The sequence below is a fragment of the Aethina tumida genome, chromosome 1 (assembly GCF_024364675.1).
Source record: "Aethina tumida isolate Nest 87 chromosome 1, icAetTumi1.1, whole genome shotgun sequence".
NCBI classification, from domain to species: Eukaryota; Metazoa; Arthropoda; class Insecta; order Coleoptera; family Nitidulidae; genus Aethina; species Aethina tumida.
Genome location: NC_065435.1, coordinates 39,565,874 through 39,593,455, shown reverse-complemented (window position 1 = coordinate 39,593,455; position 27,582 = coordinate 39,565,874). Strand labels below are relative to the sequence as shown.

The following is a 27,582-nucleotide window of genomic DNA, read 5'->3' as shown; positions in this document are numbered from 1 at the left end:
TATCTTATATAATTTTCATTACACATTGTACAAATATTCTAGGTAGTACCAATTAAAATCCATTGAATTGCCCTTGTTTGGGATTCAATAATATTAATTGTAGTGAATGAATGGGTATCATGATATCTATCCATAATGATATGAGTGCATTTATCATTATAGATAAGATTACACAAACTTGCAACAATTTACCATCAATTTCGTTATGTAATAAAAATGTATCCGTTTATAAATATTCTTTATTCTTAAAACAAATTTGATACATTATAATATAAAATATCATCATCAATATATACAATATTAAACACTGATAATAAATGCACATTATTATCAAGCATAAATTCTTAATATCTACAATATTTAAACATACATACAATATTTATATTTTAAATACATATTCATAAATAAATACTTTTACCCTTGAGTTGCCATTTTATTAAATAATGCCTTAAACAAATACTGTGTTTTCTTCTCAGATCTTCAATATATTATTGTATAAAAATAAAAAACAATTAGCTTCTTACATGAAAGTCTGTTGCGTTAAATAAAAATTGTGTAATAAACTTTTAAACTACAGTTTTAAACTAAACGTCAAGGTTATAAAAAAAGTTAGCTGCAATCACCCAGTTTCAGTATGTTAACGTGATCCTTAATGTCGTCAACGTTGTCCAAGTTGTCCCACCAATACTTGAGTCTGTGCTTCAGAATCAGCGAAAACCACGGCGTCAATTCGCTGTTCAACGTCGGAATGAACGAGTCGATTTCCTTGCGAGGAATGTAACTGATTTCGGAAATTTCATTCGGATTCGGTTGCAACTTGAGGTCGCCCTTCAAGAACAACACATAGTCGATCTCGTGCTCGCCCCATTTACCGTTTCCGCAGTCCTTGTAATGCACTCTGGTGATATACTTAAATTTATCCAATGGTAACTGTTCGAGGGGTATGCCCAATTCGTAATTCAACCGCCGTCGCGCTGCCCTTTTGATACCCAGTGCATTCTTTTCTTCGTCCTCGCCACCCACATCCGCTATGGGATGGCTGCAGCAAGAGTTTGTGTAGCAATCTGGATACGTGATCTACAAGAAGCAATTTATGAAGGCAAATGACATGCACATGTTAATAAACTCACCTTTTCTGAAGATCTTTTCTGCAATACCAAGTGTCCTTGATTGTTAAATAAAAACACACTGAATGCTCTGTGTAATGGTATTTCTGTTTTGTTTTTCACCAAATGGCATTCCTTTTTGCTGGCCTTTCCAATGATTTTATCATTTTCATTGACTAGAAAACATTCCTCATTTAAAGCAGCCTCTTGTAGTGGATCAAGAGCAACAGCACTGTACATGTTTTTACCAAAGGTTCTCCTTGCAACGTTTCTTACCACAAAAGTAAACATTATTGCACCTGCAACAAATTCACGATAGTTTACAATAAATCACCCAAAAATGTAGATATGTTTTACAAAATTGTCAGTTTAACACTAATTTACCTTAGAGATACGAATAAAATGTGTTCACAAGTCAAATAATTTAAATAAAAGTGAAAACACGCCAAATACAAAAGAGAAACTCGAATTTGAAACACACAGCACTGAACAATTGCGAAATATATATTCGAAATTATCGGAAATTAATTCTCGTTATCTCAGGACATGTAAAATGTGTAATTTGTTTAAAACATACCTTTAATAAGACATAAATATTAATAAAATTCACGGCTGTACTAAAATAGAAACCGTACCGAATGACGTATATTTAAATTTCATAACCTAACATATTTTCATGTAAATTGAGGTTATGTCAGATGTCACATTTGCAATACACACATAAAAATATACATAGGAATAGAAATAAATAACTATAAATAATGAAGTTAACAAATGTCGTTTTGCGGCAACACATCGGCTGGCATTTCTCGAAAAACTGGATCGCGCAAGGTAAAAGACGACCTATAGAAACTGGAGCTGAGGCGCTTTTAAAGAAGAAAGGTGTCAAAGTGGTGGATTCTAAAGAGTTTCTGATACCAAAACGACAGCCACTAGAACAGTAAGCAATTAAATTTAATTCTGTAACATATCCTATGTTTTAAATCGTGTTTTAGAGTAAATGTAGTGGGATACGGATACAAAAAACAACCACTTGACAACACTCATCCAGACTGGCAAGAAAGAGTACTTTTTACGTATAAAGATAATAATGTGTTGCTAGAAGGATTATCACAGGCTAAAATAATAACAAAAACTGTTGAAGTTGAAGAGGGCCTACCAGATAATAACACAGAAGTACCAAAGGATGTTCATAAACAAGTTAAAAATATCATTTTAAACTCCTGGTTATTGGATGCTGAACAGGAAAAGTTACCAAAAATTAAAGACCCAAACAGACCTGCATTTAACTTCCCTAGAATATATGGAGTATCACAAAACAGAAGAAAGTAAATTGATCCATTAAGTTACTTGATCATATTGTAATGTTTGTTGTTTTCAGTAAACTTCTGATTGGAAAATTATTACAGTTAATTGAATCAAAATCAGATGAATCAATACTAAAAGACAGATATTTATTCAATGATTTGTTCTTCTCATTCCCATTTGAAAAGAATGGAGATCTGATTCAGTTCAAATTGAAAGGAGACTCACTATTAACTTCCAGGAAACCTCTTGCAGCTGTGACACAACAACAAACTGACTCACTTGAATTACCTGACATATACCCAATTAAAGAAACAATTACATTAAATGAAGAAAACATTTACAAAGTTGAAGATCTCTATCGTAAGTTTTGCAAAAATAATAATTGGATTACAAATGTAATATTACCACTTTTCAGCCATTAGCTCAAAAGTCTCCAAACATCACCCTCATACCTTGTTTATTCATTACAATGATCAAGATGTGGCCAATCTGTTTGAGGAGGAAGTCACAGAAAGCCAAGTATTTGGACGGTCTTTGATGAAGACCTTTACTGTAGCAGCTTCTTATGCCAGACAGGAATTTGGTGTAAGTCAACATATATATATATATATATATATATATATTAATTAAATTACACTTTGTATATGTAATTGTTATTTATAGAAAGATGTGAAGAACCTACCTCAACCAGTGGTGCTGCAATGTGTGCACACTAATAGCCAGTGGTTCCACTTTGGAGTGTTGCAATTGAACTCTTTAGACGTGAACAGCTCTCAAAAGAATATTTGGTATCAAACAGAGAAGATTCCTCTCTTTGATAAATGTAAATATGAGGCTGGCAAACCAGAATTAGAAGGGTATAATAGGGAGGTAATTAAGAATTTGATAAGATTTTATAATAATGTTTAATGTTGCATAATAATATAATAAAATTGTTTTACATACGAATTGTCTATTTATATTTTAATTATAATTATTAGTACAAGAGTTTCCAAATATAAGATTTGTTCATTGAAAATATCCCTGAAAGTTTGTTGAAATACGTAATTTTTGAAAATAATTGATATGTTGAGTTTCCTTTTTGTTGCGCCAAAGTATTCAGTGTGATGAAGAAGTTAGTTCAATCTAACATTGTATAAAAACGTTTTCTACTTGTATTACCCATATTCAGAACTGCGTCTTTCAACACCCTGAATTATTTGTAAATTATTTTATATTTGGAAACTCGTTAAATTCATTAAGATCATTTCCTTTATTAATATTGCTTGTGGAAACTATGACTATTTATAATACAAAAGTTCAGCTATTGTAATGTATTCAAACTATGAAAGTATCTGAAACTATTTGAATGTAATATTCACATGCTAATGGAATTTTTTAAGTGAATATCTTTCAGTGTTATTTTAAACATTGGCACAATACTTATTTGGCAACAGCCATTATATTAATTAAAAAATTACGACAATAACATATAGTTAATTTAGTCTTAAACATTCTCTTGGTTTTAAACAATATAATATTAAAAATCAACAACTTCGTTACGTTGTTAAAGATATCCCAGCAAACAGTAATCCGAAAATTGTAAATTATTCATTTTTTGACCAACCATTAAATTCATTTAATTAAATTAATTTATTAACGTCTTATGCCAGTAAATATTACTGAAAATCGGTCATATATCCACTCAACACAAGTGTTTGACTACTCCCTGCTAGGACACCTCCGAGGGAAATAATTTAGTTAAGTTCCCTCATTCAGTAGCTGTATTTATGTCAGACAGATGCCCTTTTTATTTTCAAATTGCCTGAAATGACACTCTGTGATGGATGATAGCTTGAATCTAACAACAGTTCTTGATTCTCCGAGTGGTTCAACCCTAAACAGTTACACGAGCAGACCGACATTTGATCTATATCAATGTCATCGGATATGTGACCGAGAAGTTTACCATTAGCTGCCATTACCTCTCCGTCCAGTGTTAGGACGTTGTGCGACGATGACTGAAGGTCTTGATCGTCGCGACGAATGTCCTCAGCGTTCCTATTGATTAAAAGGTGTTAATATTCATTGATACAATTTATAATTACGGAACGTACATGGTCATAAACCTGAGTACAAGCAAATTTATGCTGGCGGCCACCACAGCCAATCCAAATAGAATAAAAACGAGACTCAGTGCCACATATCCCGGTTTGTTAATTAATGCGTTGTCGTTCTGGAAAGTAAAATAAATTAGTAAGTCACCAGGTATATTATTTTTGATGTTTGTTATCAACGTCAATCAGAAAATTACTCAAATGTTCTGACGGTTTTACCTGCAGAGCAACATAATCTCCAAATCCTATAGTGGTTAGCGTCACAAAGCAATAATAGAAACTGTCGAAGTAAGTCCAACCCTCGTATTTAGAAAACACAGCCGCGCCAGTGGTTATAATGATTGTTGACAATAGTCCAGTGACTCCCATGAGATTCATTTCTGTGGCGTCGACCTTCTGGTAATTCAGATACTTCTTGATTTGTCTTATAACCACCGACGCAAATTTGTTCAAACGTTCACCAATACTCTGGAACATCACCAGACCCAAAGGAATTCCCACCTGAAAACTATCATAATTAAGTAACTGCTAACAAAATACAGTACAACAGTGATCTTACTGTTGCATAGCCCATACAAAACGCTTTTCCTCCAGCTGTGACTGGCGTTGAATGTCCATAACCAATCATGGCTAACACCACTGTGGCAAAATAAAATGCTCCTGCGAATTTCCATTGAGGACCTGCTTTGTGGGGCTTATATTCTATTATCACCAGTTCGATCATTCGATAATCGTCTTCAGATATATTATATTTGGCTTTTAGGGCATTTGACGACACTAAAATTTAAAATTAAATTCATACAATGTATTAAATTGATAATTTTTTTTCTGGTATATCTAGATACATTTGATAAGGAATAAAACATCATAAAAACGATTAACACAAGTACCTTTGAGCAAGTCGTCCCGTTTGCTCTCTACCTTTGATTCCAGGGCATCGAACACCGCAGCCCCTATCAATAAATAAGTAAATGTGCACACGACCAAAGACAAAGTTCTCACATTTTGCCTTTTCATCTTTTCAACTTTGGTCCAGGTGTTTTAGTTGCTTTTGCAAAACAGATCAATATTTGCCGTCACGACGGCCGTCCATCCGGTTATTATTCTACTCATTCACAGATGGCAGACAACGTCAAAATCGTTTATTTGTTATTCACTGGGTGACTCGTTTATTGATAAAGATAAAAGTGGACATGATGTTTATTAAACGTGCGCTTAAAACGCTGGTGTGTTAAAATAAGGATAATAATATGATATATTATCTCATTCTGTATCGATTTACATATCGAGTGTTTTGCTTGGAAACATATATGAATTTATAAGTTTGAGGAGGTCTTTTTGTATTACTGACATTGTTAAGATAATAATGTACACATTGTAGTTTATTAAAAATAAATTTGATAAATTATTGAATTACTGAACTTTACTATAAAACTTTAATTTAGCTTATCTATTTCCATAATAGTAATTTTCTGAATTTTGTCACTATAATTTTTCATTTATTATAAAAATGTAAATTTCCTTGTATTTTTGCTCAGTTATACACAATTATAGTGTTTACCCCGAGTAGTTATTTTTTTAAATTAAAAACAAAAAAATTGTGATATATTTTTGTTGAGAGATAAATTATTTGTAACCTAAAAAGGCCTTGGTGACCAGGCGACCCTACATAAATTGGCGAAAACAAGTTCAAGTAGCATCAAAAATATATGCACAAACATATTTATAAACATTTAAAAATATGAATCTGACTCAAAGAAGATGACGCAATTAGGTGATTGCAATTTTACCATTACGACTTTAATTGGAATGTTGTTTGAGCGTGACTTAACACCACTCTCAAACAGTTCAGACGCGTACGAGATGACAACAACAACAAAATTCTGTTCGTAACAAATAATTTAAAACATCTTAAACTCCCAAGACCGAAGAGACGCAAGGGTGCAAAGGTAAGAGAGCGAGACAACAAATGGTGGATGCCCATGCGGGAAATAGAGACGAAAGAGAAGTCCGGTTTTCGTGACTAAACTGACACACATTCGAAAAACATTGCGAGTTTCGTGCGGAATGCGCGATCCATTGGTTCGCACGGTCGCATCACGGAAAACCGACAGGAGGTGTATCTGCCAGTGGGAAAATTGCCGTTGCAAATACGAGGGTGGGTCGAAAAGTTCTCGGCCGCCATATTGGAATCGCGCCGTTTTTTCGTGTTTGTGTTGTTAAAAAATTGAACTCCGTATTGAAAAAATTTTATAGTGGTTTGTTTTCTTGACCCGTGCGTTGTTTACCTGTTGTCTGTGCAGTTAGATTTATGAAAAAGTCGAATGGGCGCCACGCGCGGCGATTTCGTGCAACACGGTTGATGTGTCAGCCATAATTTTTATGTCATCCGTTTAATATTCTGTTACGCGGAGTAATTTCGTGCACACCTCTACCGTGAAATTCGTCCGTGACAGAATCGGATGCAACCTTCAAAATACGTCCAACATGTCTGACATAAGACAACGTAAACACTTCTCCAAGGAAGAAACATCTGTTGAAGGTATTTTAGTCGTTAAATATTTAAGTCGTTGATTAATTTCAGTCAATTGAACCATACATAATGTGTACAGGGGGTCTTTGTGTGTCGGGGGCCTCGTTTGTCAAGAACATGAGTGCACAATGAAACTGCAAATATTACGCACCAGTTTATGATTTTGTTGGACCGACACGATTTTCGTGGACTTTACTTCACTTACATGTCAATCATTTATTAATAGAAAACCGAGTTATTTGACGTCACTTAATAATATAACAAAGTACAAAAACATTTTGTTACAAGGAAGGTTAGAAAATACATCATCTGTTTCTTTTCAGATATAACATCAAGTGATGATGATACAATGAAGCCTCACGCAGTACAAATTGTCGTCGCCAATTCAGATCACACATTTTCACTGGATGAAGAAGCATTAACTAAAGTTTTATTAAGAGATGAAATCAAAGACAGATATGTTGTTGTAGTGTCAGTTGCTGGAGCTTTCCGTCATGGCAAATCATTCTTATTGGATTTCTTTTTGCGCTACATGAATTCAAAGGTAACAACTGTTCTTTTCATCAAAACATTTTTTAATGCATTTTTTTTGTTTGTATCAGTATGTGCTCAAGCAAAACACCTCACAATGGTTGGGAGCAGAAGACACACCACTGGAGGGTTTCTCATGGAGGGGTGGGTCGGAAAGGGACACCACAGGCATCTTGATGTGGTCAGAAGTTTTTCTTACTGAACTGAAGAGTGGGGAAAAAGTGAGTGAAATATCCAAATTTAATTATTCTTATCATGCAATTACATGCTGTCATTATTCAATTTACATATGCATTTTTATGTTAATTACAATTGATAACCTGACTATTTTATTATAGGTTGCAATCCTTCTTCTGGACACACAGGGAACATGGGATAGTGAAAGTACTGTTAAAGAATGTGCCACAATTTTTGCCTTGAGCACCATGATTAGTTCTGTACAAATATACAATCTATCTAGCAATATTCAGGAGGATGATTTACAACATTTGCAGGTATGTTTATGCATATGGATGTTTTATTTGATAAGATAAAGATATCACTAACTGCAATTCAATTATTCAATTATTTTTAATAAGCACTTTATTTACTACACTTTAACGGGATTTGTCACAATTAGATTCTTATAAGAGATTACAGCTTAATGTAAACAAAACATTTATATATAGAATTAATTATTCTTACGTTGTTATTTGACAGTTGTTCACGGAGTATGGACGTTTGGCACTCGAGGACTCCGGCCTCACACCCTTCCAAAGGCTACAATTCTTGGTCAGAGATTGGCGTTTCCCCTATGAGGCTCCTTATGGAGCCGAGGGTGGCCAACAGATATTGCAGAAGCGGCTCAAGGTGAACGAGAACACGCACCAGGAACTGATCTCGCTGCGTAAACACATCAGATCCTGTTTCTCAGAAATCGCCTGTTTCCTGATGCCGCATCCGGGCATCAAGGTGGCCACCAGTCCTTCCTTTGACGGACGTCTCGGAGGTGAGTTCTTGGTGGCGGTCTCTGGCGGTGTTTTGACGGTTTGAGTTTGCAGAAATCGACGGCGAATTTATCGACAACTTGAAAGTTCTGGTGCCCATGATTCTGGCACCGGAAAATCTCGTATTGAAACGAATCAACGGCGATAAGGTCAAAGCTAAGGATTTCGTTCAGTATTGCAAGTCCTACATGGAGATCTACAAGGGCAACGAATTACCTGAGCCGAAGTCTATGCTTGTTGTATGTGTATTAATGGCACACAATTTGACTGCATGTGTACATGGTGTACTTTCAGGCCACTGCGGAAGCTAACAATTTATCAGCCGTCGCCGATTCCAAGGATATGTACACGCAGCTGATGGAAGACGTGTGTGGCGGCACCAAACCTTACTTGAGCGAAGACCTATTGGAGCAAGAGCACAAGAAATTCAAAGACAAGGCCCTAAACCAGTTCGAGAACAAGAAGAAAATGGGCGGTGAACAGTTCAGTGCCAAATACAAGGAACAACTGGAAAAAGTAAATTTTTTAGCAGAGATTTTTATATAAACGTTAACACGGTGGTATATTTTTTAGGATATCGACGACACATTCCAGCAATTCAAGGCACACAATGAGGGAAAGAACATTTTCAAAGCAGCTCGCACCCCTGGTGTGTTCTTTGGACTTTGTGTGTTGTGTTATGTGCTCTCTGGAATTATGGGACTATTGGGAATTTACAGTTTGGCCAATGTCTTCCATTTAGGAATGATTGTGTGTTTATTGACACTTGTCCTTTGGGCTTACATAGGGTAAGATTTGGCACATGATGTAAGGCATGACTCTTAATATATTTTTTTTTCTATTTGCAGCTATAGCGGAGAAATGAGGGATGTTGGATGTTACTTAGATGAAATTGCCACGTTTATTTGGGAAAATGTAAGTCCACATGGTTTTCAAATATATATACACTGAACTCTACTAATAAACTTTTGATATGAAACATTGCTTCATTGTGTTTGGGGGATTTAACTGGATTATTCATTATGTATTGAGTACTAACAATTTATTCAATCCGTTTATAGCATGCGTATTTTAGAAAGCGAAAACTGAGGAAACGTATGTACCACTTAAAACATTATAAACGAAATGCATGACCATTTTTGTTGTGAATATAAAACTTAGCACACTACATTTTAATGAGTGTATTTAATTATTTGTGGCCGTTAAATTAGACTTAATGTTGTGTATGTAACTATCGGCGATGGCTAAAGTCGAATTTGATGTTTCAGTTACTGAAACAAGCCGTGCAAGAAATTGCTTCAAAAACTCAAGTGCAGCAAATGGCAGAACAGGTGGCAGAAAGAACTGTGTTAAATGCCACCATGCATGCCGTTAACGGAAAGAAGACCGCATGAGACCGTCAACAAACCCTTCTAGTCTGCCATAATTTTAGAGGTGAAATACACCATTTATCGGCTCGCAATGTTACATATATCATATCATGGATATCGTATTAGATTCCAGAACTTTTTACAAAATTACTTGCTGTAAGACGGTGGAACGGGATTATTCGATGTTTTGTTTTTGTTTATATACGTATTTTATTTCACTGTTCCACGTTATAATATAAAATTTTCCGTTCGTTAAACTGATGCACTTCTTTTACAATTTGCATTAAGTATTTGCATAAAAAATTTTGGAAATCTATTGTAAATGTACTGTATATTTTGTAAATTAAGGATTGTTATATTATAAATTATCTTGCCAATACTTTTGATATTTGTACAAATGTATATATATGTAACATTGTTTTTTTATATATTATGTGATATCTTGGCAATGTTGGTATTATATATATATATATCTAATTTATTTACCTATAATAAATCATTTTATTTATATTTATTCTATTATCGTGTTTTTCACTTATGACAAGCTTTTTTATAACGGAATTTTTAAACTACAGCCCTTAAACGTCGCTTTAAGCTTGAATAAATTCAAATTTTAGTAATAAGAACGAATAGCACAAAGAACGGTCCGTAGACACCCACAATTGCAACAATATTAGGGTGTATAATTAGTTATAACTTATCAAAATCTGTGAAACAACTTTACTTAACGTGTATTTATTTTAGGCTCTCATTACTGTCAGTAACAACCTGTTGTTATTAAAATATTTTTTATATTGTTGTGTAGGTTTAAAATGACTGTAAACTGTTCTTTCCACTATTATTAACAAACGAGACCACACCGGACAAAACACGAGATTCTCTGGAAATCGTCGTAATATATATACATGCTGATTTAATTGCGGAATCTCTCTGTAAATATCAAAGAAAAGCTCAGATTAATTTAGGTAATTTGAATAGGTAGAAGCGTTTAAGTTTTTTGTTTCTCTAAAATAATATAGTGGCAGCATTTATAAGCAACAAGCAAATTCAATTATTTTAGTTGTGAAGTAATTAGTACTGGCTTGACCCGACAAATGCCTCTTGTACGTTCTATGACCGAAATTGCTTGTAGTTTGTGAGTGTAAGTTGTAATATATTTATAAATACAAGTACTGACATTGCAATATTAATTAAAAAAAAAAACACCTAAGTGCCTCGATAATTCTTAGTTAGTTGAATGTTAATTACGTTGTTGTGGTCCTTTTTTAAATCTATTATTTACAAATTTTAAGTACATTCTTTCTTTTTTCAATTTTTTTAATGTATAGACTTAACTAACAAATTGCGTGCATTTTCTGCACCTGGATTTTTATAACTTTAGGTTAGAGAGTACATAACTAGGTGTTGATTATGTCTAGTGTTACTTACTTATGGATAGTAATATTTTATAAACATTAAAAGGATAAAGAGTATCATGTAATATACTTTTAAACATTTATCGTATCTAGCCGTTTAATAATTAAAGAAAAGAATGGATTGGCAACAATTGGTGGATGTGCTCAGTTATGTCGAATTTATGTATTTTGGTTTTTGGATAATAAATAATTTTATTTTTAAGTTAATCTTGTGTTTATTTTCATTTACTATTCATTCCTACTGTATACGAATATACTTTCTTCTTGACTGGTTCAATTTTCGTTACTTTGAATATCTATCTATCTATCATAGGCCTCTTTTTCCTTTCAGAAAATATAACAATTCTAACATACCATAGGGAACGACCCTGTATACAAGAAACACATTACTCGCAAAATGTGTGCAATTTTGACACATTTCCAGGACGTAGGATAGGTTCGAGGGGTGCAATTGAGTGGCCCCCTCAGCCACCTAGCTTAAGTCCTTTAGATTTTATTTATTTAAATTGAGTATTTACAGTAACTAAGTGACTAATACAGTAAGTTTTTAGGCAAAATTAAATCGTTCTTTGGATTTTTTATTAAAAGTCTCCATTTTTCTAAACGCGTAGATCAATTTTTTAAAACTAAACTGCTAAGTATAGGGAATTAAAAGCCCTTTTTAATAAGGTACAATTTGACCCCATTCTCACTTGTAAAACTTGGGGGATGACGCCTTCAGTTAGGGAGTTGAAGGTTTAGATGGGCTGTACAGATTGGAAAGCCTTTGATCCTACCAAATCTTGAGAGAAACATCATGCATGACGCAGAAGATTCCCACAACTAAGACGTTTACTGTCTCTGTTGTTCATGATGTCTGTCTCTCTCAAAATTCATTCGGATCAAACGATTTTCGATTGGTATATTATTGTATATGGCTTATGTGTTTCATCTAAACAATAAAAAAACAACAAATTTTCTATATATAATATATTTATAATGATTTATATAACTATACTAGAGTGTATAATACAAAAAATATTGTATAATGTGTCTAACAGTATAAACAATGCTTTTTATATTGTTAACGTAATATGTAAAGTTAAGGCATATTTTATTGCCCCGATAATTAATAAAAATAAATCTTGAATCTTAAAATTATAATACAACTGCAAAAATACGGAAGAAAAATAAAAATACGTTCAGAGTGATGTAAAAAATGATAAGATACTGCTTGAGTTGTAAAGTCACTCTGTATAATACCATAGGAATGTTATACAATCGTTATCTATTGTAAGCCAGAAGTTTAAAAGAAAAATAAAAGCTAAGCAACAGTCACACAAAGTTTTACTTAGTCAACTATTGTTAAAGTGACTCAATTTACGTACTAAATTTATTGTATCAAAATACGAGTATTTAATATTTTATACGAAGGTTACTTTGATCATAGGACATTTCGGAAGTACCTTTAAACAGTACTCAATTAACTAAAAAACATTTAATGCCTAAATCTTACATTCACAATTGCATACACAATGACAAATTTCAGTTCTTGAACTTGACACTGTCTAAAAGTACTTCCTTGAATAACCTGGACCTATTACAATTTTTATTTTTTTCCAATTTCAGGTTATGTAGTACCGATTATTTTAAAAACACTCATAAATCAACCATTTCGTCGTTTTACTATAAACAAACATACAAATTTCGACTTGTGAAGCAATCAGATTTGAAAAGTCTTTTACAAAATTGTGCGTTTCAAATGTGTTTTTATATGTACAGCAGATCAATTCCTTCGAATTTCATGTTTGATATGCAGCCGTCCCAATCGTTACAAAATAAATAATTAATAAATAGATTTGTCATTTATGAGTGGCCCCTGTGAAATGAAGGCGAATGGGAAATAGACGATACTGCTCTTTAGAACGAGTGCACCTCAAACCCAATACCAAAACTGACTAAATCCAGAGATAAATAAAAATATAGTAAAATTAGATAAAATGCAGCATATTACATTAAAAAGGTAACAATCTGTAAAATAATTTCAGGTAGTGAACAGCTTACGCAGGAGGCTTAATAACGAGTTTATAATCATCAATTACGAGGCGACAAGTTGCAAAAACATTTAATAGAAATTTGTTTACACTTAAAAATACGTTTAACAATCTAAATCAAATGAAAATGTCCACTGTTAATACTGTCACGTTTTTGCAACCGCCCCGTTTGGTCATCTAATTTAATAAAAATATGTTGAAAAATCCTGCGACAACTGTTCATTCGATTCAATCATATTCAGTAAAATTGCATATTGATGTTATTAGAACTGAAAGGAAACGAAGTACGGCATATCTATCTATCGAACGCGAACTGATTTAATAAATAGATACATCCACCGCCCCATCAGTGGTAATGCAAGTCAATCGAGCTGCGTAACCAGTCGCCTGGGGGGTGGACGTGTCCTCAGTAGGCCGACGCCTCCTTGTATTCGGAGCCCTCCATTGTGAAGAAGTCCTCCAACTTCCACTGCAATGTTTCGAACGTTGGCCGCTTCATTGGGTCACGGTTCCAACATTCCAGCATGATGTCATAGAGCGACTGCGGACAGTTGGGAGGCTGCGGCATCCTGTAACCGTGCTCGACTTGATGCAGCACCTCGGCGTTCGTCATACCTGAAAAATTACAGTTTCAGACGTGGTCCACTTCAAACTTAACACTAGTCAAGTCTTACCTGGATAAGGTATCCTACCGTACGTTACCAGTTCAGTGAGCAAAATACCGAACGACCAAACGTCGGACTTGATTGAGAACTTGCTGTAATTTGCGGCCTCCGGCGCCGTCCATTTAATCGGGAAGCGTGCTCCCACTCTCGCCTCGTATTCGTCTTCTTTGATGAGTCGGGCCAGACCGAAGTCGGCGATCTTGACCACCTTTCCGTCGCCCACAAGGACGTTACGTGCGGCCAAGTCCCTGTGGATGTAGTTCTGGGACTCGAGGTAGGCCATGCCGGCGGCAATCTGGGCCGCCATGTCGATCAAATCTTGAAGCTTCAAGCCTTTGCCTTTGCCCTAAAAATTAACACGTTAGCCTAGTGCAAACGTCTTAGGGCTACCGTGCACAATTACCTGCAAATGTTCCAAAAGCGATCCGTTGCGCATGAGCTCCGTGATAATGTAAATGGGCTCCTCGACCGTGCACACGGCGTACAGCTGTATCAGTTTCTGGTGGCGCAGCTTCTTCATGATCTGGGCCTCGGCCAAGAAGTCCTTCGGATCCATCGTGCCCGGCTTGAGCGTCTTGATGGCGACGGGCGTCGTGTTGTTCCACATACCTTCCCACACCTCGCCGAACTGTCCGTGTCCCAATTTACGGACGAATTTCAACGATGAACGTTCGATTTCCCATTGGTCGCGCGTCCTGTGCGACAATCCCTCGGGCTGGGGTTTCTCCACCTGCAAATTGACGACGGATATTGTTAGAGAATGGGTCAGACGCTGCGGGTTGCTGCGCACCGTATCTCTGTAAATTGTTGGGGTTTTGAGTTGAGTAAATTCAGGTTGGATTAGTTAGAAGGGTGAAATTACCGTCGACAACAAATACGGTGTGCAGTAGTAGAAACAGCTATTGACTATTTTATAAATAAAGTACATGTGCAGGAAAAGTGTCTCTATAAACTACTTGGATGTAAGTGGCATAAAAAGGGACAGAAAATTTAACGTTTAACAATAAAACACATCTATAATATAAGCAAACAAACAAATAAACGTACCTCTTGTATCAGACTCTGCGTAATAACAAAATAATCTGTTATCATTGCATCAAAAATCAAAGTTTTAAGATGGTTAACAACTATGGGGACCGTAAAAGTTTCAAAATAATAAAATAATGGTGAATCACAGTCATAACATCAAATTTAAACAAAACAATACAGCATAAATAAATCAACTGTTGATATAACCGCGGTGAATTTTCAAAATAAAAATCGAATAGCCAATTTCTGTTTCGTTACGGGGTGTCTAAAATTTGATTGAAACCAGGCAAACGAACGGTCGTCGTCGACACCCACCTGTACGCAGGGTTTGCAAAGGTTGACGCAAAGGCCGTCTGCATCGTTGCTGTAGTGCAACACCAATTCCTGCAAGGTCCTAAATGTGGTCCTCCTAGCTATGAAGAACCCTCCCTCGTCCAATTGTCTTATCCTATAATGTTTCACTGTGTCGCCGTCACGAACTAAAACGAAAGAATAAATCAGTAATTTAAGACAAGTTTTAAATATTTTTTAAATTATATTATGCATCTACTGCGTATTTATAAATTTAAATTGAAACGAAAACATCCATAAGTATTTTTTAAAATCAGCTCAAGCCTCGCATATTTTAATAATTGTTTAAATATTGATGAGGGAAAACCTATATTATGAATTTTTCGGAATATCATTAGCATGCATTAAAGGCGATCGCAGGAAGATTTCAGATAATGTTTGTTAAATTGTATCACGTGGACAACAATTATAGTTAACTAATATGTAGATATAATCTTCTATTTCCTTGAAAATCTTACTACTTAAAAGAAAAAATATGTAAAACCACAAGTTTTTCAAATTAATAATGTTTTAATATTTGTGTGCGGTTGTTTATTTCTAATTTTTACAACTGTAATGAAAAACCAGCCATTAATTTTGTCCAGCTGTGATTTACAATATTAGTTCAGCCATCGTGGGAGTATTCAATTTAATAACTTAATAATAAATAATTGAAACTGTTCCACTGAATGTTAATGTTGCGTTTTTAAATTGAAATAATTATGTGTGCAGTTGTTTATGTAACAATGAAATGCGGAGGATTTGATGATTACTTGTCGGTCGATTTTGAAAATAATTGAAACAACTCATTGTGTGAGTTATGTATCCGGCCAATTTTATCGTGTAACAATTGACAGATTCACGTGAACTCCTATTACGATGGTCGAAGATGTAGTGAAACAAAGAAAATACGTTACCTGACAAGGAATAGTCGTTATGTCTGCTTTCCGAGTCTCTTATAAGGAAAGCGCCGTGGTCGTTCTCTGGAAGCAACAGTTTCTTCTCGGCCTCGATTCGTTTGATTTTTCGGAAATACCACCTGGAAAAATAAAAGTCGTCAGCGAAACGTTTTTATGTCGCAACAAGTGTTCTGGGTACCACGGATTATTTTTTAAGTTTATCTAAATAACACCTTTTGTAGCGTACATTTAATTTGATTGAATAGATTATCTTTTCAAAAAGGATATCTAAAATAACCATAATCAGAATAATTTATACGATGTCGATAATTAACTGAGAAAATGGCATGTTATGAAATGTGAAAAAATGCAACTAATTCATTCAATCGACGACCTTGAAATATTGCGAGACCAGTTGATATATTATGGAGTCGGTATTAATTCAAACAATAATAAGCTATAAATTCTCAGAAGTCAGTTACCTCTAACTGCAGAGTACAGTTTTCGCATTTTTCTTTCTTCTTATATAATGCTATACAGTAAAAAAATAATTAGACTCACACAGTATGATGTACAAAGGAGCCACAGCCATTGTAATGACACCTTTCATTATGGGTTTATACAGTTTTCCCAAATCAAAAGGTTAATTGGAATTTCTGCCAGAATTACGAATAAAAACTACTTATAATGGACAGTTACATATATAGTAGTTCAATTCACATCTCTATTCCGCAATTTATGTGTGAGTTAATTCATATAAAGCAGACAGAGTTAGGAGACTCAAAATTCAGCCTTCCTTCAAAGACTTTCAGAAGGATTTTCAGTGTCAAGAGAGGTGGCATAGAATGAGACGAAATTGACCATCTCATTGACCAATACCAAGACGAATCAATAAGAATCTGCACAATGGTGGAAGTCCAACTCATTTTTAACTTAAAAATGGTATAATATAATAAAAAATTGAAATAGACTCGATACTTTTATATGAGACTACCAACGTACAAAAAAGTGTAATACACAAATTGGATAATAAATTGTGCAATAAATTGGTGTATAAAACAGTTCAACCCAAAGTAAATATTGACTTATTATAGAAAGTGAAGTGAAGATGAAATATTTTTGGTCCAATTCTCAATAAGTTCAAGGAAACCTGAACCTATAATGGACCGTTATATATTAGTACTCTAATTTATATCTTTTTTTCCGCAATTTTTGTGTGTGTTAAATTCGTATGAAGCAGATACATCAGACACAGAGGTAGGAGACTCAAAATTCAGCCTTCCTTCAAAGACTTTAAGGAGGAATTACAGCGTCAAGAGAGGTGGCATAAAATGATACACTTCAGGACGAAATTAACCATCTCATTTGACCAATACCAGGACCAGTCAATGAGAGTCTGCACGATGGAAATCTATCTCATTTTTAATTTAAGAATGGTATATTATAATAAAAAGTTACTAGAAATATACTCAATACTTTTATTTGATACTTCCAATGTATAAAAAAGAGTAATACACAAATTGGATAATAAATCGGTGTGTAAAACAGTTTTATCCAAAGTAAATATTGACTTATTGTAGAAAGTGAAGCGAGGATGAAATATTTTTGCCCCAATTCCCAATAAGTTCAAGGAAACCTGACCATTGGGACCCATGTGTCCTAATTTACACGTCGCCGAACATAAAAGGAAGAACGCACAGGGAGCTTGACATCCCGATATGGGACTTCAATGTTTACATTTATTGATATGCAGCACGGAAAGCAGAAAAGATTGTTTATTGTTTCGAACGCGTTCGATTTGAGGAAGATGCGGTTCACGTTCCGATCGGTCGACCTCCGCGTTGAGGCAGTTCCTGTTAAAAACTACACTGACTTCCGGTCATTGCGAACAAAAAAAAAAAAAAAGAATACACGGCCGGAGGTCAGCCGTGTCAGCGACTGTGGCCAAATTTATGCGAACGCGTGATCCGGTCGTCGTCGTTGTCATTATTGGCGTTGACAATTTGCAAATCGATTCGGGCCACTTCCTCGTCACGTATTCCATCTTTTTTCGTTTCGGTTTTCGGTTTTGGGTTTGGGGATGGTGCGCCTGACCCAATTCGCGCCAGACTGGGATCGCGGTTTTGTTTGTTTATTTTTTGACTGTCGTCTTTTAATGGGACCATAAAATTTTCGTATTGCTGCCACACAAAGGACCGTGCGAAAGGGTGTTGATACTTGACATTGACTGAGTCATAAAATTAATGGGCAGGCCATGAACTGATATTAATATTTATTGTTTTCTGCACGCTCAAATAAAACAACTTTAGTGATTTATAAGTATTGTTGGTATGCATTGGAAATTTTGTAATAATGGGATTCAGTGTGTGAGTTTGTTTTGGTTTACTAACACAGTTTACCGAGCAAAAAAATAAATAAATACATTGCAATTTACTGAACATGAGGACAAATATTTATATTTACAGGATAATTATTTATTAGTGTAAAAATTATTACGTCTTATAAAACCATTAGCTGTTAAAATTAAATAATTTTAATATGAAATTTGATAGATACAGTATTAAAGTTGTAAAATTTAGACTAAAAGTACATTTATTGAACAAAATAATGGTTCAATTCGTAACATTTCAAGCTAAATGAAATATAAATTATTCTACAAAGTAACAGTTGACATTGTAACTTAAAAATTGATAGATATTCACAGAACATCATATATTAGAATCAAAATTAATAAGTTACATATAAACCATTAGCACTTAGATTTAAATTTCTATTTTGAGATTTATTGTGAGAACAAATTTTTATAATTACAACATAATTATTTTAGTGTAAAATTTATTACGTCTTGTATGGATCATTAGCTGTTAAAACTAAAATTCAATATGAAATTTGATAGATAAAGTATTAATGTTATAAAATTTAAACTAAAAGCACATTTATTGAACAAAATAATAGTTCAATTCGTAACATTTCAAGCTAAAGAAATTAGGAATTACTCTACCAAAGTAACAGTTGACATTGTAACTTAAAAATTGATGGATATTCATAGAAAATCATTTATTAAAGTAAAAATTAATAAGTTATATGTGAACTCATTAACACTTAGATTTAAATTTCTATTTGAAGTTTATTGTGAAGACAAATATTTATATTTACAAGATTTCAAGCTAATCATTTATTGTCATCATTATTTATGAAGTATTAGCTCTTAAATTTAAATTTATATTTGAAATTTGCTGTGTTTTAAGTTTTTAACAATTGTATTTTACCAGAAATATTGACTTATTGTAGAAAGTAATAGTTTAAGATAAAACTGTTTACATAAAACTATTTATTAGTACATTGTTGTTTTGCATGAACCACTCAGTTTTAGGATTAAATTTCAGTCTCAAAATTCGCTGAGCACACCAATTGTGAGGCCTTCAACTTATTGCTGTGTGTAATAAATAAATTCTATAATTATTAATTAACTAATAACAAGTTCTAAGTTGCAGACAGCATATACTAAAACAATTTAACTTAAAAATAATTATGTTGTTGAAAAATAAACAAATTGTTGCCAAAAAATTGAATAATAAATTGTGCAATAAACTGGTGTGTTAAACAAACAGTTATAATAAGTGATAAAAAGTGTATTTTGAACTAAAGTAAATATTGACTTATCATAGAAAGTAACAGATGAAATTTAAGATAAAAACAGTTATTTAAACAAAACTGTCTTTTAGTGCAAAAATTATCTTCTGTGTTATTTTCAGAAGTAAATTTCAATTGATCAATTTACTAACAAGTGATAATAATTGTGTTTTGACCAAAAGTAAATATTGACCTGTGGTAGAAAGTAACAGTTTAAATTTATAATAGAAACAAATAGTTATTTATACAATTACTGTAAAATAATTTACAATTTTGTATGAATCACCCGCATTTAAAATTAATTATCAATTTGAAATTCGCTGCTTAAGCAGCTGAAATGGTAATTGTATAATTCAGTTTTGACATTTCAAACCGGAATCGATTTATTCGATTTTGCCATGCATATCCAAATGAATATTAAAATATTTAAAAGCACACGAATCGTCCTGAATTTAACATAATTTATCCTTCTAGACGAAATAGTAAATAATTAAAACGTAGCAGACTAACACGATGAAACTATTTTAAAATTATCGTAATTAATATTCGTTAGGTAGGCGATAATTGTTTTTTGCTTATTAAAAGGACATCGTTTATTACTCAATCCATTAGTGCAGTCGCAAGTTGAATATCGATAAGCCGTGCTCGTATTTTGGTTGTACGACTGGTGACTGCGACTAAACAGGTCAAACCTGACCACCTATCGTTCTTGATTGATGGTCTTTACCGTTTTAAATTAAATAATAACTCGCACTAAATCATTTTCGATTATTTATGTTTTCAAAAAAAAAAAAGGGGGGGCTGGCCCGGGTCACATCCGATTGTTTTAGTCGAGAACCAAACAATAATATGTAATGATTATAAACAGATTTTGCCCCAAGTTTGTTGAGCACGTAATGCGTAACCTCGGTGCAATATCAAAACGTAAATATTATGTTACAATTATATAACAAAGTAGTGGAAAAAATAAAAATGACATTCGTCTTCTAGGAAGCCGTTCCACATATCACTGACAAGAGCAAAACAAGCTCTTCGCAGAAAATCCCGAAGGATTATACAACATCCACTTCGACGTGAACAACGAACAGGAAAATATCTTGACTATTTGACGGTGACCGTCATTTCACCTCGTCACATTAGGTGTAAATTATATAATTATTATTCCCGTCAAGAACTCCGCATGGATTGGTTAGGCAACAGTGCCACAAGGTTCTTTTCCACGACAGATTACATACAAAATTAACAAATTAATTTAACACGCTTCGACAACAATCGATTTCGAAGAATTCGCGATTGGACTGTAGCTTTTAAGGTGACTCCTTGTTATTTTTATTTATTTCTTTTTGTGTGTGTAACACCGTTTGATTGGCATTTAACGGTTCTGCGAACCAGACGTCAATCAGCCGACCGAGAAAAAAAAACTAGACAATAATTATTACGTTGCCCGTTTTTTTCCCAACCAAAAACTTTTACTCGTGGCGCCGAAAAAGTTTTTCAAAAGCGCTTCTGGGACAATCGACGTGTGCACGCCGCTCGCGAAGTGAAAGTCTCGGATTATGGAATAATTTTATAATATAGAAAAAAAATATATTAAATATGTTAATGTACCGACAATTTTGTAATACCGTTTGCCGATGTAAGAAGAAAAAAATCCGTGCATCCGTGTGGTGGAATTTGATCCACTTTGCGAGAGATTCGCGCCCAAACTTTCGATTCCGAATCCCGTTCCACGATTATTTTAATCAATTAAAAAACTATTGGTTATATAGATTTTTTTGTGATCGATTAATTGATAATTTGGTCTGGCACAGTTTCTCTGTCCTGGTGTCCGTTGGCACGATTAAAAATGATGTTACGTCAGAAAAAATGGATGGAGAATGATTTTATGAAGTTTTAAATGGAAAAATCGATGCTTATGGGGCAATTTTTTATTCCTGATCAAATTAAAACTTGGGAACTGATAAGAAAACAAGTTTAAAGATCCTATTTTATCAAATAAAGATAAAACCAAATAAGTAACCACGATTATTTTAATCATTTAAAAAAATATTTATTGACTATAGATTTTTTTGTAATCGATTAATTGATAATTTAGTCTGGCACAGTTTCTCTGTCCTGGTGTCCATTGGCACAATTAAAAATGATGCTACATCAGAAAAAAATGGATAGAGAATGATTTTATAAAGTTTTAAATGGAAAAACCAAAGGAATTTAAATGCTTATGGGGCAAGAAGAAAAGAGAGAGAAGAAAAGTTTAAAGATCCTATTTTATCAAATAAAGATAAAGCCAAATAAATAACAATGTAGGAATTGCTCGTGAAAATCTTTGACTCTTAATTTTTGGGCATTAAAAATTTGATTAAAAGTGACCTTTTAGACGAATGGTTGTAATAAAGTAAAGTAATAAAGAAACTTAGAAGTATAAAAATTTAGAAGATGTTTTAACAGTTTCAAGAGAATCTAAACAAGTTATTTTGCTGAAATACAATTTTTATGAAGATATTAAGTACAACTTAATATTTTTCATGCATCGGAAAGTTAATAAATGTGTTTTGAAAAATTACTATTCTAAAATATAATTTTTATGAATACATTTAAAATGAGGTAACTATTGAGGGGTTTACAAGAAGTTAAAATAACTTAAATAAAGAAATAAAAAACAAACTGACTATAAGCTAATTTTTTGTCAATGTCTCCAAATTTTTGAGATTTTAATTTTGAACTTTTAAATAATGAAATAATAATTTTCATTTTTTAACACATTTTAAATGATAAATAATTAATAATTTAGTAAAATCAAACAAACAAATTGTAGGCTAATTTCTTTGTCAATGTCCCTAAATTTTTCAGATCTTAACTTTGAACTTTTAAGCATTGAAAAATTATGTTTCATGTTTTGAGACATTTTAAACAAATGGTACAATTATACAAGTTAATATTCTTCATAAATTTGAAACTTAATGAGTGAGTAAGACAGAAACTTTCAGAAATATTTTTACAAAGTGTATTAATTTCTATGTTATGTCTTTGGGGATGTTTTAACAGCTTAAAAGGAAGTTTTAACAAATTATTTTGCTAAAATACAATTTTTGTGAAGATATTTAAATTATGGTAGTATTGAAGGATTTACAAGAAGTCAAAATAACTTAAATAAAGAGATCAAAGAGTAAAATCTAACAAATAGATTGTAGGCTAATTTCTTTGTCAATGTTCCCAAATTTTTGAACTTTTAAGCATTGAAAAATTTCATGTTTTGGGACATTTTAAATGAGTGATTATAAAGAAGTAAAACTTTTTTTGACCTTGTAACTGTTAAGTACAATTATATAATTCAATTTGCTCCATAAAACTGAAATTTAATAAGTGAGTAAGAAAGAAACTTTAAGAGGTATTTAACTGTATAGATAGATACAATGTTATATAAAATATTTAAACAGACTGAAGAGAAGTTTTGCTAAAATATAATTTTTATGAAGACTTTCCAATTGAGGTAAGTATTAGGGGATTTACAAGAAGTTAAAATCAAAGAGTAAAATCAAATAAACAAATTGTAGGCTAATTTCTTTGTCAAATTTTTTAGATCTATGAACCCCTAACAATTGAAAAAATAATTTTGGGGCGTTTTAAATGAGTGGTTGTAAAGAAGTAAACCATTTTGTGACCTTGCAAACAAATTTAACAACACGTAATCATTGGGTGCTTATTATAGTAAGAAGTCATAACGACTTAAGCAAAGAAGAAACAAACGACTAAATTGTGGACGTCAACACAGCCTGACTTTTGACTAAAGCAAACAGTTTTGTGACTTAAAAATGAATTTGTACGTTCTGGAACACGTCGTGGCCCAACTGAAATGAATGTTACATCAGCAGGAAAAAATGAAAACGAGAATTCCGCACCTTGGAAGCAATTTTAAAAGTTTCAAATCACAAAATCCGTTAAAAATGCATTGAGGACACGAGACCTTAGGGCATTTTAAATTTCTAGTAACTACACACTTAGCCATAATGTTAATAATTTTCGTTCGGCGTTAGTTATTGTAAAATTAAATAATGGGTTTAGTTAGCAGTAAAGAAATCTGGAGAGAAAGAGACCAGTCATTTTTTTTTTTTTCGTTCAGTTTAATTAATAATGACCTCGTACGGGCACAAGAAATGGCACAAAAGCGGATAAGAAAAAAAAACATATATAGAACTGTGTATGTGGAACATAAGTTGTGTGTATCGATGTCAAAGCGTATTGTTTGCGTACGACATTAACGGCATGTGATTTTCAAATATGTACACATTCACACTTCTAAATTTATGGTGCACTAAAGTCGGATGCCTTTCGACTCTTTCACACGATTGTCAATCCGTTGAATAACGCTCATGCAACTTTTATGAACGCGCGATTTCTCATATGATTGATATTCAGCGATAACGTTTATCCGTGCATGCTGTCGTACACGGATAAAAGACAATCGGACTCGTAACGGGCGGCCGGCCAACGATTAAACGTAATTCGAAACGGCGCAGGAAGTTCCGCAAGCTCGAGTTGCGGCCAGAAAAATCTGGGGGGAAAAATTATGGATTTTCCATGAAAAGCTGGAATGCAAGGAAAGGTCGACGAATTTGCATTATTAATTAGTTTTCCAATAACAAATTACAAATTGCTTCTATTAAAGAAAAAATAAACGTGCCGGCCGATTTGGTGGCACGCTTTGAATTCCAAAGTCCGTTTTGTTATTCAGCGACGATAATGCGTTTCTAAACGGCAATCGGTCTTCAATCAATTAGCGTATTGTATAAGAGCTCATTCATTTCTTCGTACAATGATTTACATGAGACAATGTCGTAAAATACTCTTCGTTTAGTATTTGACACGGTAACTAAGAGGCGAATGGAAATTTTCCAATTGGACATTTGATATCGTGTTTGCTAATTAGCTGGAAATAATGCTTGTTTCAAAAGTTATTTACTAACCCGTTCCAGAAATTACCAAAGGATGGCCGTACATTAGTCGGGCAATTTTATTAATTGTTGCCCGAAGAATTATGAAATTTGATGAGATGCCTAATCAACGGACCCATATATAGTTTTCCAGGTTGATTATCATGCCGCTAATGAGTGGAAAATTTTCCGCGTACTCAACACTAATTATCCCCCCATCTATACTCAGTGACAGGGAAAATGGAACAGACGGATTTTATCAAAATTTTATCTCTACACTCGTCCATGTGAGGACAAAAACTGATTAGATTTTAAAGGTTTATTATACAATAAATTATTAATTTAAAAGAGTCCAGGCAATGTCTAGAATTGTTGATGTACTAAGAATAATATCCCCATAGATGATGTATTGCCTCTGAGAAGGCTTAAACAAAACAATAGTTCAAACTAAACTAAAAGTAAAATTTTCGACTGATCACAGAAGTATAATGGATGATTCATTTAACTTACAAGAAGTTTGTGCAAAGCAAAAAAAGGATTTTTTGAAATTTTTTAACAATAAGAACTATTTATTTTGAATCAAATTTCGTTTGTTGTAGTCTTCAATTTTGTTATTTTCAACAGAACACCCTGTATATTTTTAATTTTTAAATTCTACATGTAATTTCAAATAAAATGACTATACAAAGTTACATACCAAAACCCAATAGTTTTTGAGTAATTTTTTTCCAAAAATTTTGACTGATTGATGTTTGTAAAATCATTAGTTTTGATGCTGCAAAATTCACTTTTGTGCAGACAAAAAAAATTATTGTTTTAAAATTTTTTAACAATAATATTGACATCAATTTTGTTATTTTCAACAGAACACCCTTTTGGATTTTTAAATTCTACAAGTAATTGCAAATAAAAGTACTATACAAGGTCCCACACCAAAACCCAATAGTTTTTGAGTTATTAGATTTTTTTTCAAAACTTTTGACAGATTAATGTCTGTAAATCCAACAATTTTGATGATGTAAAGTCCATTTTTGGCATACCCTTTAACCAATATATATTCTCTCAGAAGCCATTATTAGTATTCCCAAATTTTATACAGAAAGTTCATTATTCATATTTAATTTTGAGCATCAATAATTTCCAATGGAATACCATGTACAGTATTGGCAGAAAGTAGAGCAACTTTTTTAAAATTTAAATAATTTTTGTCCCTGTTATTATGTTCAAAAAAATGTATATTCCCTTTATAAATTTAACAATTACATAGTTAAACAGTAACAGAAATAAATAGTTGAATTTTACTAACATTTCTTTATATATAAAACGATCCATGGTATCCTCTATTCAAAGGAGAGGACCCATTCCAAATCCCTAAAAGCAGCCCCATACCATTACCGATTTGTCTCCGTGTTTAACAGTGACTATGATAAACTTTGGGTTAAACTTTTTATGAATAGGTCACCTTACAAACAAAATCCCATCACTGCTAACCAGATTAAAATTGATTTCATGGCTCCAAATCACTCGTTTCCAATTATTTAAAATCCAGTGTTAAAGGGACATGTTAAACTTTTGGTATATACTGTAAAAGTAAAAATTATTGTGTATTGTGTAGTGACATTTCGTAAAAAGTTACTCTACTTTCTGCCAATACTGTACGTGGTCAACTTCAGCTGTACGAGATCACTTAGTGGTGACTCGTGCCATTGCCAATTCGTGGTTTATAGAAGAAGCACGTCAAAGACTGGAGTGGTGTAGAGGACAGGAATGGAAGGAGGTCGTCTTCAGTGATGAGTCCCGATTTTGAGTGGCCATGTATGAAGGCCGGACACGTATCAGAAGGCACCTTGGAGGAAATAAAAATCCACATTTTATTGTGTATATTGAATAGCTGGGGAACCTCCAAAACCCAGTTTTCCAACAGGGTAATGACCGACCTCACACTGCGAGGATACTTTGGAGTGTTTCCAACATTTCTATGTAAATTTGTCGCCACGGCCAGCAATATCTCCGGACTTCACCGATTGAACATGCGTGGGACATCATAGACACCTCTTGGTGTCACATAAAGGTGATACTGATCAATATGTTGTATATTTCCACAAAAAAGCTGTATAGTATGTTCCATGTCGACGAGCATATTATTAAGTATTATTCCGATTTTCAATTACACTCGATTCAGATTTATATTTGCGACATGCAACAGAACAAACAGGATATATTAACATGTAATTATGAGCACAGATAACTATTTAAAAACACGAATTACTACTCGGAAACCATTATTAATCGTCGTGCTCGCGGATGAAGACAATCGGCTTTTAATTAACGGCTTGTGGCTTGTGTCACAACCGTTTTGTATCCACTGACGAATTTTACCGTACTGGACCAAAGTGGAGCGTGAACCTGACAATGCTCCGCGTGCTTTCACTGTGAAGTTCAAGTTGCCAAAACATAATTTATGGTTCAGATCCGACCTTGGATGTAGCAATTATTTTTTAAAATGTTAATATGCAATGATGCAGATTATTTCGTCAAGATACCACAATCTGTGTGATGGTGTCAATACGACTCGAGTCGAGGTGAAAACTGATAAACAATGAAATGATTTGTAGGTCACATTCTTTCAGTTAGTTAACGCCATTTTATTGTAACAAGTTAACTTAAGAACAAAGATGAAGGAGGCAAATCGAAGGAACTGTACTAGAGATTAATTT

At 33.4% G+C, this 27,582-nt stretch overlaps 5 protein-coding genes across 9 annotated transcripts in view; 2 read left to right on the top strand and 3 right to left on the bottom strand.

The window, feature by feature from the left end:
• Positions 1 to 221: 221 nt before the first annotated feature.
• LOC109608082 (isopentenyl-diphosphate Delta-isomerase 1) lies at positions 222 to 1,810 on the bottom strand. Of its 2 annotated transcripts, none has more exons than XM_020024521.2 (3): positions 1,684 to 1,810; positions 1,131 to 1,405; positions 222 to 1,077 (listed from the first exon to the last, which is right to left on the bottom strand). In XM_020024521.2, exons 2-3 carry the CDS (start codon positions 1,395 to 1,397, stop codon positions 610 to 612), a joined length of 735 nt encoding a protein of 244 aa, XP_019880080.1. In that variant the 5' UTR covers positions 1,398 to 1,405; positions 1,684 to 1,810; the 3' UTR covers positions 222 to 609. The 2 variants fall into 2 exon arrangements, with proteins under 2 accessions (XP_019880080.1, XP_019880087.1); XM_020024528.2 differs by lacking the exon at positions 1,684 to 1,810 and adding an exon at positions 1,491 to 1,642.
• On the top strand, positions 1,787 to 3,362 carry LOC109608060 (39S ribosomal protein L37, mitochondrial). Its single transcript, XM_020024503.2, has 5 exons — positions 1,787 to 2,046; positions 2,102 to 2,434; positions 2,488 to 2,774; positions 2,830 to 2,999; positions 3,078 to 3,362. The coding sequence occupies exons 1-5, from the start codon at positions 1,868 to 1,870 to the stop codon at positions 3,321 to 3,323; spliced, it is 1,215 nt and encodes a 404-aa protein (XP_019880062.1). The 5' UTR covers positions 1,787 to 1,867; the 3' UTR covers positions 3,324 to 3,362.
• On the bottom strand, positions 3,360 to 5,911 carry LOC109608071 (potassium channel subfamily K member 9). Its single transcript, XM_020024514.2, has 5 exons — positions 5,401 to 5,911; positions 5,070 to 5,287; positions 4,730 to 5,011; positions 4,511 to 4,629; positions 3,360 to 4,454 (listed from the first exon to the last, which is right to left on the bottom strand). The coding sequence occupies exons 1-5, from the start codon at positions 5,525 to 5,527 to the stop codon at positions 4,187 to 4,189; spliced, it is 1,014 nt and encodes a 337-aa protein (XP_019880073.1). The 5' UTR covers positions 5,528 to 5,911; the 3' UTR covers positions 3,360 to 4,186.
• LOC109608051 (atlastin) lies at positions 4,716 to 11,552 on the top strand. Of its 4 annotated transcripts, none has more exons than XM_049962073.1 (10): positions 4,716 to 4,798; positions 7,367 to 7,587; positions 7,646 to 7,795; positions 7,913 to 8,068; positions 8,274 to 8,562; positions 8,615 to 8,799; positions 8,855 to 9,076; positions 9,134 to 9,348; positions 9,409 to 9,475; positions 9,829 to 11,552. In XM_049962073.1, exons 2-10 carry the CDS (start codon positions 7,393 to 7,395, stop codon positions 9,952 to 9,954), a joined length of 1,605 nt encoding a protein of 534 aa, XP_049818030.1. In that variant the 5' UTR covers positions 4,716 to 4,798; positions 7,367 to 7,392; the 3' UTR covers positions 9,955 to 11,552. The 4 variants fall into 4 exon arrangements, with proteins under 4 accessions (XP_049818030.1, XP_049818028.1, XP_019880053.2 ...); XM_049962071.1 differs by lacking the exon at positions 4,716 to 4,798 and adding an exon at positions 6,328 to 6,459; XM_020024494.2 differs by lacking the exon at positions 4,716 to 4,798 and adding an exon at positions 6,680 to 7,052.
• Positions 11,553 to 12,296: 744 nt separating this feature from the next.
• The window catches only part of LOC109607323 (tyrosine-protein kinase Src42A), a 31,505-nt gene continuing 16,219 nt past the window's right edge, over positions 12,297 to 27,582 (bottom strand). The window contains exons 3-7 of the mRNA XM_049962070.1: positions 16,320 to 16,441; positions 15,388 to 15,551; positions 14,447 to 14,773; positions 14,053 to 14,389; positions 12,297 to 13,993 (exon numbers count right to left, since the gene is read on the bottom strand). Coding sequence (XP_049818027.1) covers positions 13,785 to 13,993; positions 14,053 to 14,389; positions 14,447 to 14,773; positions 15,388 to 15,551; positions 16,320 to 16,441 — 1,159 coding nt within the window. The 3' untranslated portion in view covers positions 12,297 to 13,784. The remainder of the gene's footprint in view (positions 13,994 to 14,052; positions 14,390 to 14,446; positions 14,774 to 15,387; positions 15,552 to 16,319; positions 16,442 to 27,582) is intronic.

Excerpts from the sequence above, each read along its gene's own strand:
- LOC109608051 (XM_020024494.2), top strand. The coding sequence starts at position 6,998 with ATGTCTGACATAAGACAACGTAAACACTTCTCCAAGGAAGAAACATCT. Across the intron at positions 8,069-8,273 it reads ATGATTTACAACATTTGCAG|TTGTTCACGGAGTATGGACG; the intron begins GTATGTTTATGC and ends GTTATTTGACAG. Across the intron at positions 9,349-9,408 it reads GTCCTTTGGGCTTACATAGG|CTATAGCGGAGAAATGAGGG; the intron begins GTAAGATTTGGC and ends TTCTATTTGCAG.
- LOC109608060 (XM_020024503.2), top strand. The coding sequence starts at position 1,868 with ATGAAGTTAACAAATGTCGTTTTGCGGCAACACATCGGCTGGCATTTC. Across the intron at positions 2,047-2,101 it reads AAACGACAGCCACTAGAACA|AGTAAATGTAGTGGGATACG; the intron begins GTAAGCAATTAA and ends ATCGTGTTTTAG. Across the intron at positions 2,435-2,487 it reads GTATCACAAAACAGAAGAAA|TAAACTTCTGATTGGAAAAT; the intron begins GTAAATTGATCC and ends TGTTGTTTTCAG.
- LOC109608082 (XM_020024521.2), bottom strand. The coding sequence starts at position 1,397 with ATGTTTACTTTTGTGGTAAGAAACGTTGCAAGGAGAACCTTTGGTAAA. Across the intron at positions 1,078-1,130 it reads AGAAAAGATCTTCAGAAAAG|ATCACGTATCCAGATTGCTA; the intron begins GTGAGTTTATTA and ends TGCTTCTTGTAG.
- LOC109608071 (XM_020024514.2), bottom strand. The coding sequence starts at position 5,527 with ATGAAAAGGCAAAATGTGAGAACTTTGTCTTTGGTCGTGTGCACATTT. Across the intron at positions 5,288-5,400 it reads ACGGGACGACTTGCTCAAAG|TGTCGTCAAATGCCCTAAAA; the intron begins GTACTTGTGTTA and ends TTTAAATTTTAG. Across the intron at positions 4,455-4,510 it reads GTACTCAGGTTTATGACCAT|GAACGCTGAGGACATTCGTC; the intron begins GTACGTTCCGTA and ends TTTAATCAATAG.